The sequence below is a fragment of the Labrus mixtus genome, chromosome 9 (genome assembly GCF_963584025.1).
Source record: "Labrus mixtus chromosome 9, fLabMix1.1, whole genome shotgun sequence".
Lineage (NCBI taxonomy): Eukaryota > Metazoa > Chordata > Actinopteri > Labriformes > Labridae > Labrus > Labrus mixtus.
This window is the reverse complement of record NC_083620.1, coordinates 16,248,903-16,267,313: the sequence shown is the minus strand read 5'-3', so window position 1 is coordinate 16,267,313 and position 18,411 is coordinate 16,248,903. Positions and strand designations below refer to the sequence as shown.

General features: G+C 43.1%; 1 protein-coding gene across 1 annotated transcript in view; it reads right to left on the bottom strand.

Annotated features, from left to right (window-relative positions):
• Window positions 1-18,156, bottom strand: part of npas1 (neuronal PAS domain protein 1) — a 39,460-nt gene extending 21,304 nt beyond the window's left edge. Inside the window, exons 1-3 of the mRNA XM_061046541.1 lie at window positions 17,408-18,156; window positions 7,786-7,947; window positions 6,051-6,286 (exon numbers count right to left, since the gene is read on the bottom strand). Of these exons, the coding sequence (XP_060902524.1) occupies window positions 6,051-6,286; window positions 7,786-7,880 (331 nt within the window). The 5' untranslated portion in view covers window positions 7,881-7,947; window positions 17,408-18,156. The remainder of the gene's footprint in view (window positions 1-6,050; window positions 6,287-7,785; window positions 7,948-17,407) is intronic.
• Between the last annotated feature and the right edge of the window lie 255 nt (window positions 18,157-18,411).

Here is an 18,411-nt window from a genome sequence, read left to right as displayed (position 1 = left end):
GGTGTCCCTCTGTCGCAATTATCTTCTCTCCCTGACATCCATCCCTCCCTCCTTCTATCTCTCCTCTATCTCTATCTCTGTCTCTCCTCCCTTGCTTCTTTTCGCGGTCGAACATAATTTGAGTGCAATTAACTTCCCTTAAAAGCCCTGGCTGCTTTAAACGCCGTGAATTAGAGGGGAGGCAGACACAGGGAGAAAGAAGAGGTGGGGGAGACAGAAGGGAGACGAGGGGCGAGGGAGACAGAGGCAATGAAAGAAAGGAGACAAGGGTGAGAGAGAAGGGAGAGGGAATGAAAGTCAATGTCACCATGGCTGGGGAGGATAGAGGTGTGTTTGACCTCACTAACAGAGACAGTAAAACACTTGAGCTGGCCCTGTTGCTGCTGTGAGCTGTCATTGTACTGTACCTTGTAAAACACTGAGGGGATCTCCAGCTACTCTGTTGCACTTGCTCAATAAAGTCTGAGTAGTTTGTGTTCCAAGTATTAAATCAACTACAAAATGTACTTCTATGGAAATGTCACTATTTTCTTCTATAATAACCTGACCTGAATTAAGATACAGTACATTGCAATCATAGACTGTGTATAAATAAGGCTCCTTCCATTACACAAAATTGAAGCCAAAACATTGCCTAGTCGAGCGCAGCCATATTGTGCTGGTGATATAATTTAGAGCCAAGAAATGTGCAGAAGGGAATCTAGCTGGTGGAGCTACTGAATTGACGAAAACACACCATAAACTTCTCACATAAACCAGCATGATATGAACTCATTATAATGTCAGACACCATGTACATGAGAAAAATGTATTTTTTACTTGTTAATTAATTAAAGTTTGCAGCAGTTTACATGGATGACCAGCCAGTCAGCAGGGAGAGCTCTAAATCATTGGGCTTTACTTTTGCTTTTCATTTATTATACAGTCTATGATTGCAATACAGGACATTTCTGAAAACAATTTGTTCTTTGGACGAAAAAATGACGTCTTTACATATCTAGGGGCATTTGTTAATGTTGTGAATTTGTTAAAAATCAATGTTTGGCAACAATTACTGTTGGGTGGGGTATTGGGTGTCACAACATGATTTTTGCGTTCATGAAAACTGTTTAGGAGTTGAATTTTTATTAAACTCACTGGTTCAAATTAGGTCAGGATTTAAAGAAACATAGGAGGCTTTATAAATGATAAGGGGGTTAGATAGGTTGAGTTACAGGCGGGTGGAATTGGCTGCCTGATGGGTGCTAATTTCAGTCACTGAACACAAACTCCCAAATCTCCAATATGGTCAGTTTTGACTAAAATAAACAACATGGCAACAACAATGGTGCCAAATGAGAGGATTAAAAACATTAGTCAACAAATAATGGTCAGATCTTGGTCAGCAACATCCATCTCTTAATCACAGTCAATGAGTTAGAGGTGAAACACGCTTCAAACTTTCAAGACCAGAAGGCTTTTTGAATCTAAAATCTACCGAACTTAGTGTAGTAGTGAGCAGCTGTTGTCTTATTCAGTGTTTGGTTTTAATTCCAATTAATGATTAATTGGTTAAAATTGTTAAATATACAATATTGTATTGTTGATGAACCTTTTTCTCAGCCATAAGTGTGTTGGATACATGACTGATAGAAATGATGAAGTCAAAGCTACAAAGATAAAACTTAACTTAGGTAAAGATAAACCAGAATGATCTTTTATCTGGACATTTAAACAAGGAGGGAAATAGAACAAAAACAACTGTCCCCTAAAGCAGAATTGACTCAATACGTAGAGGTTTTGAAATATAAATGATCTCAAATAAAAGGGTTGAGTCCTTTGATGTGCTCTGTGAATACATACAAGAACGCACACACTAACACACAGTGAATGGAATGAATATCATGGGTCATTTTACTCTCCTTCCTTTCCTTTTTCGTTTGCTCCCTCCTTCCATAATCTGTCTCTCTCCTCCTTCTCTCTCTCCCTCCCTCTCTCTGTGAAGGTCATGCAATTGATTTTCCTCTGTCTATTCATTTTTCAAGACTGGCTTTGAAACGTGGGAAGCAGACAAAAGCCACACCGGCCCCTCCCCTTCCCTCCCTACATCCCTCTCTTCTCCTCTCCTCTCCTCTCCTTTCCTCCATCCTCCACCTTCCTCTCCGCTCTCCACTGGCCCTCGCCCGTCCAAAAACCCTCGGACATGAGGGAGCGAGTGAAGGAATGCAACCTCCCCCTCCTCCTTTCCTCAGACTCCTCTTCATCCTCTCATCTTTATTCCTTCTACATCGGTCCCTTCCCCTCCTCTCCTTTTCAGCTGGAACTCTGACCACATTCCACTAACAGAATTAAAGTCATGCATCACACTTAAAAACCCTGCCAATGCATTGTGGGTAGACTTGTTCAAACTGATGTCCAAATTAGCATTGCATTTTCAGCCTTGGCCCCGCTGAGGCTGTATGACCAGCTTGTAGAAATCTCCAAGCATTTAATAAATGACTCAAGATATCAGTAGAAGAAATGCCCGAAACAGTTCAGACTCTAATGTCATTTGCAGGTAGAACACGCTGCAATTCAGTGTGCTTTTAAATGCCTCACAATATCTGTGACCTTCGTGTAGCTGCTGCAGGATTCTTTATTTACAGCTATGGTTTACATTTGTACCGAGCTTCTCATTGTAGTGTAAGCAGCACAACTCACATTTGTCTTTCTACTTCACTTTCAGCTTATGCATGGGACAGCAAGGCTACCTGCACACCAACTTTTCTAAACAGCATTTTTTTTTTTAGTCTGTCAAGGCCAAGAAAAGCAAAACAATTCGCTACGTGTGAAGCTCAGTGAAAGCCATGACTATGTGTGAGTATGTGACTATGACTATGAGTACGTATGGATATCACTCAGACATTCAGATTGTGCAACGCTGCATGCCTGATTAGATATCGATGGATCCCTTTGGATTCACCCTTGATAATGTACGTTCTCTTTAGAAAAGGGCTGTGCATGTTTTATAGAATATAAGATATTTCAGTGGGATACTTTTGGTTAATAGTATGAAATTCAGATAATTATTATTACTGCTTTGTATTGAACTTCAATTGTTTCTAATTACTGTCTGTAAATACTCTGTGTGTGCCTTTTAAACGTAAAGTCATGATATCCTGTGTAGCTGTCGCAATAAGCATTAAATATCAATGAGTGCGTTTACATGGACGTTAGTGTTACAGACTTTATTAAGTATCCTGTTGTGGTTGTGCATGTCATGCCATAGCAGGGAAAGATGGTGTTAGTAATTACATTAACAAATGCTCTGTTTCCCCATGACAATAATGTGATAGTGAGCCAGCATGCACAATACCATCACCCTGAATCCGAGCCAGCCAATCAGAACTCAGTTATCATTAGTGAAATGATTTATACCTGTGCTTTTTTGACACTAATTTTCTTACTTTAAAAATGTCCTGACTTTTGTGGTATGCAATGTATCCTGAAGTGGACATTGAGTGGGTTTACATGGACTATCCCGGTTTTGATCTTTTTTTAAGTATCCTCTTTTTGTGTTTGTGTAAACATCATATCCTGATTTCAGAAACAGGGATAAGACCCGATCCAGATTTTGCGAGCTGGAGAACTCTAAGGGTGCGGTCACACTGGCCATCTGTACCATGCCCAAGCATGCTTCAACCCTAAAGTCAAAGTTCGTTTGGCCAGTGTGACCGCTCCGTGCCGTGTTCAGGTATGGTACACTTCCTTGGCTTTGGCACACTTTGGAGAGGTGTTCTTCGCCACGGTACACTTCATGCACGAGCACGAGCACAAGCAACGCTGACAGCCTTCATTATGGAGAAATCCAGAGTTTCATGGCTGTATTTGACTAAAATGACTCAATATAAGCTACAAAGTAGCTGTCATGTTCTCTGTGTTGTTCTCTGATGTGCAGCCGCGGACTTGGCCGTGCATTTATATTATTTTTTTATTTATTTATGGCTGTGTCTGATTAAAATGGCTTAAAATAAGCCGCAAAGTCAGTAAAGTAGCTGTCATGCTGTGTTGTTCTCCGATGTGCAGACGCGGACTCGACTGCGCATCCCTTTTTTGTTCCTCTCTCTCGAGTCCGTCTGTTTGTAAACACGCTTCATAATAACGTAAAGCATGCATGTGTTGTATTACGACGTTATATACAAGAGGTAAACATACTTAGGCTCGGTTAGTCCTGGCCAGTGTGACCGCTGGCCGGGAATGGCGCAGAGGGGGGCCAATCGTGCTTGACAACGGCACGGTACGTATGGCCAGTGTGACCTCACCCTAAAAGAAAATGGGAAACCATGGCACATGGCACCGAATTTCCCTCTGGGATTAAAGTATTTCTGATTCTGATTCTGATTAATTCGCCTTACCCCAGTTTCTCCAAGCTGCTGAGTACCTGCGCAGACAGGCAGCACATCAACAAATCAAACAAAGCAGCAGCAGCTACAAGACCCTCTTACTTCTGGAGCGACAAAGACACAGAGTTTCACATCTGTGCTTTTCCTGCGATGGCAAGTCAAAATGTCTGCTGTGAACGAGGCTTTTCAAACGGCCATTAAGATTTAGGAACATTCTAAATATATGAGTGTTTTCTGGGGCCCTTTTTGGGGATCACCCCCTCCTCTACTTTTCAAAAACAAAAGTAATTTGTCAATTGCAACAATGACAACAAAGTTAATCTGACTCACATTTTTTACCAGCATCTCCAAAAGTCATGAAATGCTACCCCAACCCATGAGATCACTTAGTTCACTTACATAGTTATGTAATTTGGATAAATTTGTAATCAGCCTTTTTTGTTATTTCAGGATGAAGACATGTTGGTTATTAAAAGGCATTTCCAATAAAAAATATTGTTGTTCAAATCACAACTTAAATGATCTTGATAAAAGTATTGATTTGGTATTTATAATAATATTTGGGTTGTGCATTAGCACCACTTTCTCATCTTTATAAATCAACATGTGAACAGGCATCAGGGTTTATATGGCGGTATAACGAGCCTACACACTCACACACCAGCATGGCTTCAACATGACACACATTTTTTGCACACGTTTCCACAAATCGGTCAAGAACAGGCACGAACACAAAAATACACACATAAACACACACCTCTAATTGTAGCAGCATCGTTTCCCCTCAGTAATAGTAGCAATTAGACAGGCTTTATAATTACACTGTCCTCGTTATATAGTTAATTTCTGTAATTACAAATCGCACCAATAGTTCTCTCCCTCTATGCGTATCATCAAACTCCTTCTTACACACATAAAAACACACACTTTCACACTTCCAATCAATACATAAATCCCACTCCCACCAGCCTATGGAGAGTCTTTGTATGATTATAGAAACATGTAGGTTTACAGGCCTGTGAATGAACATGTGCTTGGGCAGCATAAGTAATTATGGTCACTAATAGAGGACCGGATAATTGTCCTGGTCCTCAACATATTTTTTTGGCACAGGGTTTCTCTGTGGGTGGGAGTAAATGGGCAGACTGCTGCTGATCACTTTTGATTGAGGAGGGACATGTGAGTTGAAACACAGGTTTTGATTGGTTTGTGTCTGTTGGCTACACTAAAGATCTGTGCTGTGCCTTTTCCTTGTAGGATGAGCTGCATGAATCCTGATCTGAGACATGACATGAAAGCACAATTTAAGCTCTAATCAGGAGTTTTAGCAGGTTGTGAAACAGACTGAAATAAATTAATAATTCGTCAAGTGTCTCCTGGGTAGCTTGCATTGACATGTGTACACCTCAGCACTGGTGGAAAATGTAACTTGAATCATAAAATTGTACATAACCAGAGGGTGTAATTAAGTGATTATTAAAAGTGCAGATAACGTACAATAAGATGCTATATTGCAATGGCTGCTGTATTGTTAAGGTATATTGCCTCTGAGGGGCAAATACAACAATGGATCAGCAGTCAAATGTAAGCAAATGAAACATTATGAGAATTTCAATATGTGATCTGAATGTCCTTCATATAGAGAACCTGACTGTTAATCTTGTTTTTAGGTGTGTCCCTTTTGCTTACCTTTGCAGTTGCTGTCTCCCTCCATCAGTGGGCTCCAGGGCGGGTCTCCCTGGCTGGCAAAGGTGCGCATGTGCAGGTAGCTGATGGTCAGCCGTATCACCGAGGCCTTGTCCAACTGGCTGGTGATGGCGCCAGGCAGAGGCAGCATCTTGGCCAGCTCGAAGAACTCAAAGTTCTCCTTCCCCCGCCGCGACCGAGCTGCATTGCGAGACTTCTCTTTACGCAGGTTCTGAAGACTGCGGAGGGGCAGAAAGGGGGTTGGGTGTTTTTACGAGTGAAAAAGACGAAGTGTGAAGGGGTGTGGACGGAAAGAAAGTGGTAATTGGCAGAAACAGATAAACAAAGGGAGGAGAATTAACAGGAAAAGGGCAGAGAAATATTCTGACCCAGTAAAGGGTATCACATAATGGCCTTGTACTGACCACCTGTAGATTGATTCTTGCTCTGTATAAATGACCTGAGCTCCGTTGAGAAACTCATTCCATAAATACACATGATATTAATAGCTCCTGCAAGTCTTTTGAAACAATCTCCATCCTGCCCTTCTACAGATTGCCTTCGTAATTACAGACAAACTCTATCCCTCTGTATTTCACAGCAGAGTCCTAATAATGCCATTTGCTCCAAAATCCAATATGTGAACACACACATACAATCTCTCGCTGACTATCTCACACTTTCCTCCACTTGATTCCCTCTCTCTCTCCCCCCACCCCCCCTTTCCTCTCTCCCTCTCTCTCTCTCTCTCTCTCATCTGGACCCGGGCTGGTGAGCTGAAACCGTGATTGAGGGATCAATAGGAGAGGGAGGGGCAGAGTGACAGAGGGGGGCCGGGGCTCAGGTAGCCTGTCTCTCTGATTGGGTATTGACTCTCCTCAATGGGGCTTGAGTGGTGGAATTATGTTGTCACAGCCACTTCACAATTTGTGTTGGTGCTGCGCTGGAATAAAGTGTGTGTGTGTGTGTGTGTGTGTTTGTGTGTGTGTGTGAGAAAGAGAGCCAGAGGAGCAGGACGGACCAGCCTGTCTCCCTCGTGTCTGTGTTGTTGATTCTCCTCCCATGAAAGACCACTAGTGGGGGGTGTGCATGTGAGCAAAGAAGGGAAAGAACACAGAAAAGGGCTGTGTATTATGTTTGTACATATGTTTGTATATTAATCAGCTGACACAGATGTTGTATTTCTCCCTGCTATTCTCTATTAAGGGCGCACTGTGTGTGTGGCTTTGTGTGTGTGTGTGTGTGTGTGTGTGTGTGTGGACTCATGCTGCCAGCCTCTGTAACATCTCATTATTATACCGCCTCGACCCCGGCCACAGAGAACAATCAATACGCACACATTGATTCTGCTTAGTTTTTATATCCGCCTGTAAATGACTGCCCATTAATAATTCCGGCCAAATTTACTTAATCTCCTGCTAAGGGGAGGGGGATTCATGGCTCTGACAGGATTGGCAGGTGGGCAACAATACCAGTTAAATGAAGCGGCAACAAGATCAGACTTATGTCTTCTAGGTTGTGTTTCATTGATAAGAAATTCTTCTTCAGGCTGTCACTGTGTGCAAGGGTGCTAAGGCATGGATTTCACCTTGCAGAAATTAATTCATGGACATGCATTCAGGCTTATACAGTATCAGCGTGTGTGTGTGTGTGTGTGTGTGTGTGTGTGTGTGTGTGTGTGTGTGTGTGTGTGTGTGTGTCTGTGTGTGTGTGTCTGTGTGTGTGTGTTGTGTCTCACCAGGGCAGGGTGGGAGGCTTGGCCAGTAGTCCTTGCAGGAAATCCCACTCCACACTTACACACTTCCCCTCGCTGACAAACGGCATGGTCGCCATCCCAATCGCGTGCCGACGTCGGCGTTAACGAAGGCTCTGATTGGCTGAGGGTGTGACGGACTCAGACCTTGAGTTCAATGACAGACAGCAGAGGAAAGAGGAAAATAAGTTAGAGTTTTGAGTAATGTAAGTAAATTCACAACTTAAAGCTATAAAATAATCATGTCCGATACAACTTCGAGCATTTTTGGGATGTTCCATTTAAAAGGTTTTTTGAATCCTTGTATTCATTAACAGTTATATTTATACTATATTGTATTATATTATGTTGCTTAACAGTTTATTTCATTGAATAAAATACTTTTTAAGGCTTAAGCGAGCATGAAGCCTTTTCTCAATTAAGGACATTTGTGACATCTCCACTTGCACTTTTGTATTGAAGGAATTTTATTTTTGAGAATATCATGTATGTTAACATGCTTGGATGTAAACTCAACTTACAATTTCTTACCTAATCTATCTGAAAAATTGGTTTACTAAATATGCTTGTTGAGACTAGCAGCCATATTCTACAAAGAGGGGGAAAGAAAGAAAGAAAGAAAGAAGGATGTTAGGTTGACAGAGAGCAATTATGTACTGTACGTACTTCCCCACTTAAAGGTCAGGGACTGTTCCCAAGGTAAAAGACATAAAACAAAACACTAAGCCACCTTTGAAGCCAAAATTAAGCTGAAAATCCCAGATGTCCAAATTGCCTCCCCTCTCACTGAGAGGATACGCAAACTTGTTCGCGACTGGACTTTGAAACAAACATCTCCAAAGATGAGGCACATCCCGTCCGTTGCCCACTCCTCCACATCTATTGATGCATTTTTCCAGTCTCCGACACCTTCTCCCGTGGTCAAAGTTGCCAATATTCTTCAAATGTCCTCAAAGAGAGCCCTGCTCCTCACCAGTCACCCTCCCCTCATTGCTGTGTTGACATTTAAAGGGCTGGTGTGGCCCCGAGCACACCCATGTCATGCCCTTGGGCCTGAGATGCCCTCTCTCTCTTTCTTACTTCCTCTCACTCTCTATCTCTCTCACTATTTGGCCCGGCTGGGTCAGCACAATCAACTCAGTAGAGCTTTGCCGGGGCGGAGGAAAATGGATTATGTCTCCAGCTTGAGCATTGCTATGTTGACCTTGGTTAAGAGGGGTCAGCAGAAGCCGGGCAGGTTTGGCAGATATCATTTCACAAATCTAGGCTTAAACAGCCAATGTAAAAATGTATGCAGGAAAACTTCTTGGACCAATTTCAAAGGCAGAGGAGTCAACGTTGGACTCACCCCAGAGAAAAGATGGTAAAAGGGGAGGTCGGGTCATATACCTTTAGTAGTTAAAGGCTGAAATAAAAAAGCAGAAAAGTATTCTTTCTACTGCTAACAGTCTTGGCCAGTGTGAAAAAGAGTGGCCTCAGTAGAAACTGAACAAATGGTTATTGCTTGGGGTGCCGGATAGGCCAGCGGTTATGTCGCACGCCCCATGTAGAGAGACTATAGACCACGTCGCAGCTGCCGTGGATTCTAATCCGACCTCGTCCCATTGCTGCATGTCATTCCCTACTCTCTCCTCCCAAAATGTCCTGTCTCTCTTCAGGAGCCTAGAGGTAAAATCATCAAACACTGATAACGACCAACAAGACTACAGCTAAAGCATACCAGACTATCTGTAATTAGACTGATTATTTCCATGTAGTTACTGTCAATGCCTGTCATTGCCAACGTCCAGTCTGTGTCAGACAGAGCCATCTACAGCGTGCAGACCGGTATTGCCATTGGACACATGTTCCGTGGATTCACAGTGAGTGGTAGTGCAACACTTGAAACCAAGCAGGATGAGGTTTTTGTCTGAAAACACTACTTAGCATGTAAAAGATCATATCAGTAGAGAGATAACGTATCACACTAACCTCACAGTAGCTTTAACCTGAGCAGACTTAAGAGAGAATGCTAAAGTCAGCATGATCACATGATCAAAAGGACAATGCTAACGTGGAGCAGTTTAGTCTACCAGACTCACTGTTTGAGCTTAGCATGTTATCGTTTGCTAAATAACAGTGAACTTCAAGTGCAGTTGAGGCTGATGAATTCATTAGTGTTTCAGATTTTTTTGGGTATTGACAAAACTGCTGAAGAAAATTAAAAGCAATACAGAACAGCTAAAAACGTAATGCAGACACAATGTGGTAAATACATTTTTTACATTTTAACGCATGATTAATTACGATAAACTTTCTTGACTTTGGGAGCGAACTGTCAGCTTGACTTTGGTTATATCAGATTCTGATCACTTAAAATGGATTGCCCCACAAGTTGATTTAAGTCACTAAGAGAGTGGTAAAGATGCTAATTTGATCAATCAAGGGGAATTGTCCGACACAAGATTTAACCCTTTACGCAGGGTGCTTACATTGACAGAATAGTTTGTCCCTGGCTAATGTTTAAGGCTGAGGCTTCACTCAAATATAGGAAACCTATATCTGCTTGTCTAAAGCTTGCACACTGAGACATTGACAGTGCTTTTTCACAAAGAGTCTGCTGAAGAGAAGACAGGGTCGAGCTGAGGGCAGCACACCTCTGTCTAACAACTTCACCTTTGTCACCTTCTCTATCTCACCTGGTTAAATGTGCTACATGCCAATTTCAGCTGCATACAGTAGGATGGGGGGATTAAAAAAGGAGACAGAGGACGGAAACAATTTACCCTCACATTTTCACCCACACATATACACATGCATGGCCTTTTTCCATCCCATACCTGTATGTTTATCTCTTAATTGACCCTATCTGTGCTTATCTAATCTCTCCCTCCATCGTTCTGTCTCGAGCTATCTCTCCATCTCTCCCTCTATCGGAGCAGACACAGGGGCGTAATGGACAGGGGCCTCCACAGTAATTATTCAATCAGCCTCATAACCTTGTCGCAGGTTGGGCGGCCCATTAATGCACTCACCCAAATGGACCCCGCCACTTTGACTGCTAATGCTCTGGCTAGCTAGCAGGCAGCAACAACAGGCTGAATGTCAGAAGTGTCATCTGGACGCAGAGTGTGAAACAATCCGCTGAGTCGACTTATTCTGTAACGGCTCAGTGGGAAATATATGGAAAAGGAAAAGTGTGACTTCTGAGAGCACTGAGTGTAAAAATATACGGCGCCCACAGCTGTAGAGATCAACCTGTATCAAGTGTGAGCGCAGGTGTTCACGATGTGTTGCTGCAGTGCTCCATATTCATCAGTGTAGTTTATGTGAGTGTGTGTTTGAGACCCCTGCCCTATAGAGCCATGCACTTTTGGCACGGCCTCAACAGCAACAGAGCGGAGGGCACTGCGGCGAGCGTACACAGCCGCTGTTTGCCGTGCGTTCCCTCTCTGGCTGCTCGCTTGGCTCCCGCTCTGTTTATTTTCAGCGGGGACGTTTAATTAGGGCCTCCAGCTGTCAGTGGTTCGTTAGCCTGCCCCTCCTCTCCCCGCGTTGCCCCTCCCCGCAGGGAGCTAGGGGCATCAGGCAAATGAACACATTTAAGTCAAACAGCACGCAGACAGACAATAGCCCCAGTGCCGTGCCACCAGCTCCCCTAGGTAGAGACATGGTTGTTTTATGCCTCATCTCCTCAACCCCTGGGGCCCAATATAGAGGCTGGCCAAGACTGTGAATGTGGAGGCAGAGGAGGTTTCATAGCTCAACAGAGACCACATGCACGGTGCCATCGTGCAAAGGTGACGAGTAGGATCAAGCTGTAGGGAAAGGGGGAGGATAATAGTTTGAGCTCTGAAGCTTTTTTATGATTTCTGTCAAATTCTGAGGAGTTTACTATCCAAGGAAGTTATAAAAAGGGTTTAGGGATAACCTACAATATTTTTTTCATTTCAGATAAAGTGAAAAAACACACAGGAGTCTTTTCAAGTCTTGAAGCTTGCGTCTTTTTTTTTTTTAGATCTAGTTTTGGTGGAGATTAGCCTTTCAGCACCTTGCTAAAATAGCATCCCTGGAGTCTGTTTTACCAAATCTGCAATATTCAAACTTAAACTTTTGTTGATATCTGTACTGGGACATTTTGACTAGTTTCTTTTGCACCCCATGGATGAGCTGACAGGAGCATTGAACAGCTGATTTATCTGCAGTTTGCCATTTACAGCCCTTTGAGAAAAATGCTCAGGATAGGCTGGTCTGGCTTTGGCATGTTAACCCCACTACACCTCATCTCTGTCTTCCCTTTCTGGTTTTCTGTCATCTATCGATTGTCTGAAAATACTAGAGCATTAGTATCTTCAGACTCTCTTACAGCTCTTTTCCAACCCTCTCTCTCTAATTATCTTCAACTTAAGGTCGAAGTGAAGTTCACGTACCACAGCGATGTAGATATTCCGGGGAATAATAATTTATCAGAGGGAACGCTCAATATCATGGAAGATGTAGCAAACACGGTTGGAAATAACACGCACAGAATATTTGATGTAGCTAGTTTTCTATCTTGCCTTTCATGTTGTTGAGTAGTTGTAAATGAGCGTCTGAAGCGTCCGGGGAGATGAAGTTTGGTATTCTGGTTGGAGGGCTGAAAACTACTTATCATGCATTACGGCCCTGGTTGGACCTCAAGATTTGGAAGTCAAAAGACTTTTTAATGTACAATTTTTCAGCCGCTGATCAATCGACAGCTGCTGGACATGAAGCCCCCCCCCCCCCCATATCTATCAGTATTCCAACTTGCTCTGCATTCTGCTTTCGTATCCGAGCACCGGCTGCGGTTGACCTTGACGACTCTGGATCATTCCAAACCAAAGGTTTCTCTCAAACTCTCAAGGGCCTTGGCGTCCCCCCACCCCTTGCTCCCCTTCCTCCAGTCCCTCCGCCTCTCCCATCATCCTCAGCCCCACATCCCCTCTCCTAACCCCCTCTTTGCTCCTCCCTGGCCCCTGCCTGGGTCATTAATTATCTAATGGAATCAATACGACGTTAGATTGGACCAGAGTGACCCCGCCTGCCCTCAGGTATCTCCACGTTGATGGAGAGGAAGAGGAGGGTTCGGGAAGGGTGTAAAGGAATGATGATAACAACCAGCAGTGTACAGTCACTGTGTGGACCGTCCCTTCACGGGAAGAATACAGAATAAAGAGATCAGTGATTAATAAATGATAAGAGAGGGGGGATTGGAGAGCGGATGGGGGATGAAGGAAGCATAAGTTGAGGTGGAGAGAGGTAAATCAGACAGTAAGAGAAAGAGAGTGAGCGGGAGAGGAGTGATGGACGGATGAAGACGTATATGAAAAAAAGGAGAGAGAAAGAGATTTGCTAATGTTCACCCATGGTAATCAATATCTCTCCCCTCCTCTTCTTTTATTACAGAGTGCTTTGGTGAATGAGCTTTGATGTCCACTCCTCACGGGCTTGGAGCTACGCAAGATACAATCCATGCCTGTCATAATTACCATCCACCTCGGCCCCAGTACACACAAACTATTCACTCCCCTTCACCTTCACTGTATTAAATATGAAAGTTCAAAGTAGCTACGCAAACAGTGTGCTGTATTTACAACATTAGCCTGAAAAATAGAGAATGGAGCATTAGTCAAGTGGATTTTTGAAAAAAAGAATGTCATTCCTCATTTTGTGGAAAAAATTCAAGCAGCATAAGAAGTAAAATAAGGTTGCAAACTTTATCCTACAAAGTGGTATGAATTAAAAGAGTGACAACTTCTGTGGCAACCAATTAGAATCATCAAAAATAAAAGAAACAATGTGTTACCCAAATTACTAGACAACTTAGATGATTTGACAAAGAACCACTTTACCTGGTGCCAGCACTGACAAGTAAAACTGGACACTGAGACGATATGATAGCATGATATGGATCAAATGTGTCCTGTAATTTAAAGAGTTCATCAGTAAAATAACTCACCAAAACAACCAAAATATAAACTTTAAGTTCGAGTGAAATAATATCTGAAGTAGAACATTTGAAGAATCAAAACAGCAATAATAGAAATAAATAATACAAATGTTAAGTCCGTCATGAACCATCCCTGACCTTGATGATATCTATGCCTAAAAGACAAAACCCTGAGCCAACAAAACAGAACAAGTTCAACAGCTGCTGTAAACTCTGAGGTTAAATACTCCGACCTCTAAGTCAGACAAGGCTAAAGGAGGGAAGAGGATCAAACGGGGAGGTCAATCAAAAACGCTTCTCAGGGAGGATTCTCAAAATAGTCACGTTACTTTTCAAATGTTTTTTTTTTTTTTCAAATTTTATAAAGTTATTTGTGTTGAACAAACAGAAAAAGGTAAAAATATAAATAAATGGAAAGTTCTCTCTCCGAGTGTGAAAGAGTCGGCTAAGTGGATGCAGGTTTCTCTCTATAAGGCAAAAGATGGTAAATCCACTCCTGCAGGCAGAGACCACATCAGCCCTGACCTCCAAATAACCACAGGCCAAAGCACAGTACACAGGGTCACTCACTCTCTCCAACACACACACACACACACACAGATGCAAGTGTGTGCTTGGACTTGAAAGTAAACTCATTCTGCACAGCGATGTCCACATGCTAATACAGACACATCAATTAGCAGGGTGCAAAAGTCAGAGTTCAGAGCACAGTCAAACTCTTCATAAGCGTTGCACAAGTTGTGTAGGTGTCTCGCTGCACCATGGGGACACCCTGATCCCCGCAGGCCTCGGACTGGATTCCCACACACTGCTGGAAGCTCCGTGCTTTGTTTAAATATTTTCACATTTAGTGTTAACTTTTCCTTTTCGTCGTGGCATAAATAAGTTAACGAAAGAGATGATGATGAGAGTTTAGCACCTGATCTTGCATTAGACTGTGACTTTGGATGCCTTCACATCTTGTGCACGTCACTAAGTTACTGTGTGTGTGTGTATGAGTGTGAGTGTGAGGATCCCTTTAGGCCGGTGTGTGAATGACAGCAGGGGTTATGTAAGGAGCCACAGCGGGGCCGGAGCGGACAGTCCGAGCGGAGATCAGGTCAGCAGAGTGTGACACTAAACACATCTCCCTGACACCACGCTGACACCCTCTGTCACAGACCCACACACTGTCTGTCAATGCTCCTCACATACACAGACACACACACACACACACACACACACACACACACACACACACACTCAGGCAGGCACAGCCAGAGAGAGCAAGGCGTGTGTGAGCTGCTGTCTGTCAACACAGCAGACACTGACCACCTTAGTGTGTGTGTGTGTGTGTGTGTGTGTGTGTGTGTGTGTGTGTGTGTGTGTGTGTGTGTGTGTGTGTGTGTGTGTGTGTGTGTGTGTGTGTGTGTGTGTGTAAGGGAGCAATAGAAAGAGATAGAAAATATCAAGAGAAGCAAAGGTAGCGGAAGTGGTCAGGTAGCTGTCTACCTGCGACGATATCAGAGAGGCACGAAAAGTGATTCAGTCTTCCAACTGAAATAACTTGAAAATGACTGATATCACCTCTATCTGTTCGTGTGAGAGTAGTGTTTATGTAAAAGAACTCTTAACTTGCGAAGAAAACCAGATGTTACCGTGCAAGATCATCAGAAATACACACCTGCACCGAAAATATAAAAACAGGTTCATCTGCCTGCCCTTGAGAAAAAAAAACAGCTACCTTATATTAAACATTTTTTTAGCTTTACTTTTTGTCTGCCGTCTTCAAACAGAGCACTTTCTTGCCAACAATTTCACTTGCACAAAGTCATCCAATTCAGAGTCTGTCACACAGTCGCCCGCTGGTATGAACCGCAGCTCCTTAAACCCAAAAGCCAAAGAAGAATCTTGCATCTGGGTCTAATATAAAAGGCCTGAAGCGAGGTCACGACCAAAGAGCCCTGCACATGCCAGAGCTGAAACGGATGGAGTAGCTTAGAGGCTCAGTGGTCCGGGGTATAAACTGTACCACGTACGTGTGATGACACGGTCTCAAGCTGTTTCGTGTCAGCGCTTCTACATACATTTATTGCTGCTGTTTTCAATCTCCAAAGCAGGAATACCGACTGAAAAGTAGATATATCGCTTCTATAAAAATGTTAAATCCTGAAAAAGTGAAACAAAATACTGCTTTTTTTTGCAGTGAATGTCAGATCACATAAGAGCACATTACTCTTTTTTACTTATCGCACCACTTTGACACCTCGTCCTGACACCTGAAAGAGTGAATCTGTGCTGCAGGTAGTTATTTGCTTTGAATTTATCTCGAGCACCTGCTTTCTCTGCAGGTGTGTGTGCAAATGATGCTGCTGGGCCGGGTACCAAACACAGCAGTATTTATACAAAACAAACAACTCAGATTCTGGATAAATATTCAAGGAGGGTATGACAAAAGCACAAATATGGGCATATGGACAGACACATGTGCAAACACAAAAAGGGAATCTTGCAGGAATCTAGACACACATTTTTGCACACCCATGCATATAAAAAAAATGTTAAATCAGTGCTCGGCTTCTTTAAGAGTCTGACTTTTACAGAAAGTAAGAGACTCTAACTATCAAAAAAAAAAACTGCCTTTCATCACAAAAAAAAAAAAAATCAGAAATCAGTTCGTGATGGTTGATGTTATTATTTACCGCACAGCAGCAGTGAACACTGTGCGTTTGTCACACTCATTCTCCCAATTTTTGGACCACCTGCTGCAAACACCCTGAAGGCAGTGAATGTTGCAAAGCCAGTAAACTGTGACCAATTCTGCCTTTGCAGGTTGAGACGGACATGCAGCCGCGCTCTCGCTCTCTCTCACACTTGCTTCTGTAGCTCAAACTTAAGCACACACACATTTTTATCAGAAAGTGTTTTGGTAATTATTATTGCAGCCATTCAGCACAGAACATAAACAGACAATTATTTGGATAATCGTAAAAGCAAGGATTGAAATAATCCGCAGTGAATTAGTCCATCAGTTACAATAAATTGATGAAATGCAAAAAGCCCTTTGAGTCTTTCAACATTTAGTCTAGACATCTGATTGAATGAATTGTTAATATAAACTGTTTTAAATTCAATTACAAAACTGTGCATTTGGTGCTCATATATGCACACTTATATTTACATGTTCTGTTATCAATTGTTCATTCAAACAAGCTTTCACACAGTAAAAGATGACATCAGGAAAGCAAAAGAAAGGTTCATTTAAATATAAAACTTTTCATTCTTTTTCTGCCGTTCACTGATTTGACTCTTTTACTAAATAAATTCTACAACCTTCTGCTATTTGCGTAAGGGCTCATAATTTAAATTGTGTAATCTATCACATCCTAAAGTTAATCGTTGATGCTCAAATGCTGATATTAAATATCAGAGAAAAAAGAAGACACCTCGGGTGTAAAGTTAAAAAGTCCTCTTTCACGCATTAATAAAAAAGATTTAAAAAGATATCACTGACCTATCAGAAACCATCAATTTAAAACTACATGCAGAAATCAGACAAAATCTGACTTTAGAACTTTACAACTGTGTGTGTGCGTGGAAATGAAGCATGTGTGTGGGAAAGTGAGTGTATACTCGTGCATGTGTGTGTGTAAGTTGTTAGATCCATTATCAACTCACCTGACGGGCATTTCCAGCGATCAGTCTGCTGCTGTTGATCTGATCCACTTTGTCTCTCTTCTTCTTCTTCTTCTTCTTCCTCTCCTCTTTCTCTTCCTCTCCTCCGCCTCTTCTACTCCGGAGCCCCTTGCTCTGCCCTGGCAGTGCCCCCTCCCCACCACCACCAACTCCACCAGCAGCACCTCGGGCTTAAACACAGCAAACAAACACTGTGTGTGTGAGCCAAAGGGAGGATGGGATGGGGGGGCAGCGTCGGTCCCCTCACTTTCACAAAAGCTGTGGCAGTGCAGCCGGACACATCGTGTGGACTCCCGTTTGCAAAAAAAAGAGAGTGTGTGTGAAAGAGAGAGACAGAGTAAGAGAGGGGGAGAGAGACAGAGAGAGAGAGAGAGAGAGTGTGTGTGCGTGTTGTGTGTGCGCGCTAGCTGATGTAGCTCTCCCTGGCTCTCAGACTCACTTCAGCAACACTCTGCTCTGTTGCTTCTTGGAGATGGACTCGGATTAGGACACAGCCAGTGTGAGAATCTCTTTCTCGCTCTCTCTCTTTCTCTCCGTCCTGCTCTCTCTCTATTTCTCTCTCTCTCTCTTCAGCCGGCATGCTCCCTCCCACCCTTCCTCTCTCCCGCTCACTCATTCACTCTCCTCGCTGTGCTTTTTTCTTTTCATTTCCTCTTGGGAAAGCCGTGCACACCAGTTGTCTCTGCCTTCAGCTGCTTCCTCTCTCTCTCTCTCCTTCTCTCTCTCTCAGTCACTAGTAAATATAAAAGGCATGCTTGTACAGCCCCTTCGCCTCATTCTCTCTCCAGCTCTCCCTCCCTAACTCGCGGTGTCTCATGCTTGCGTTTACCCCCACCTCGCCTCAACACCCCCTCTACCCCCCTCGACACACCACTTTCTTTCTCAGTGTCAAAGCTGCCTTTCAAATGCTGATTAGCAGCCGGAGTAAAAGAGAGAGAGAGGGAGAGAGTGAGGGAAGGGATGACTGAAACAAGAGGGAGATTCCA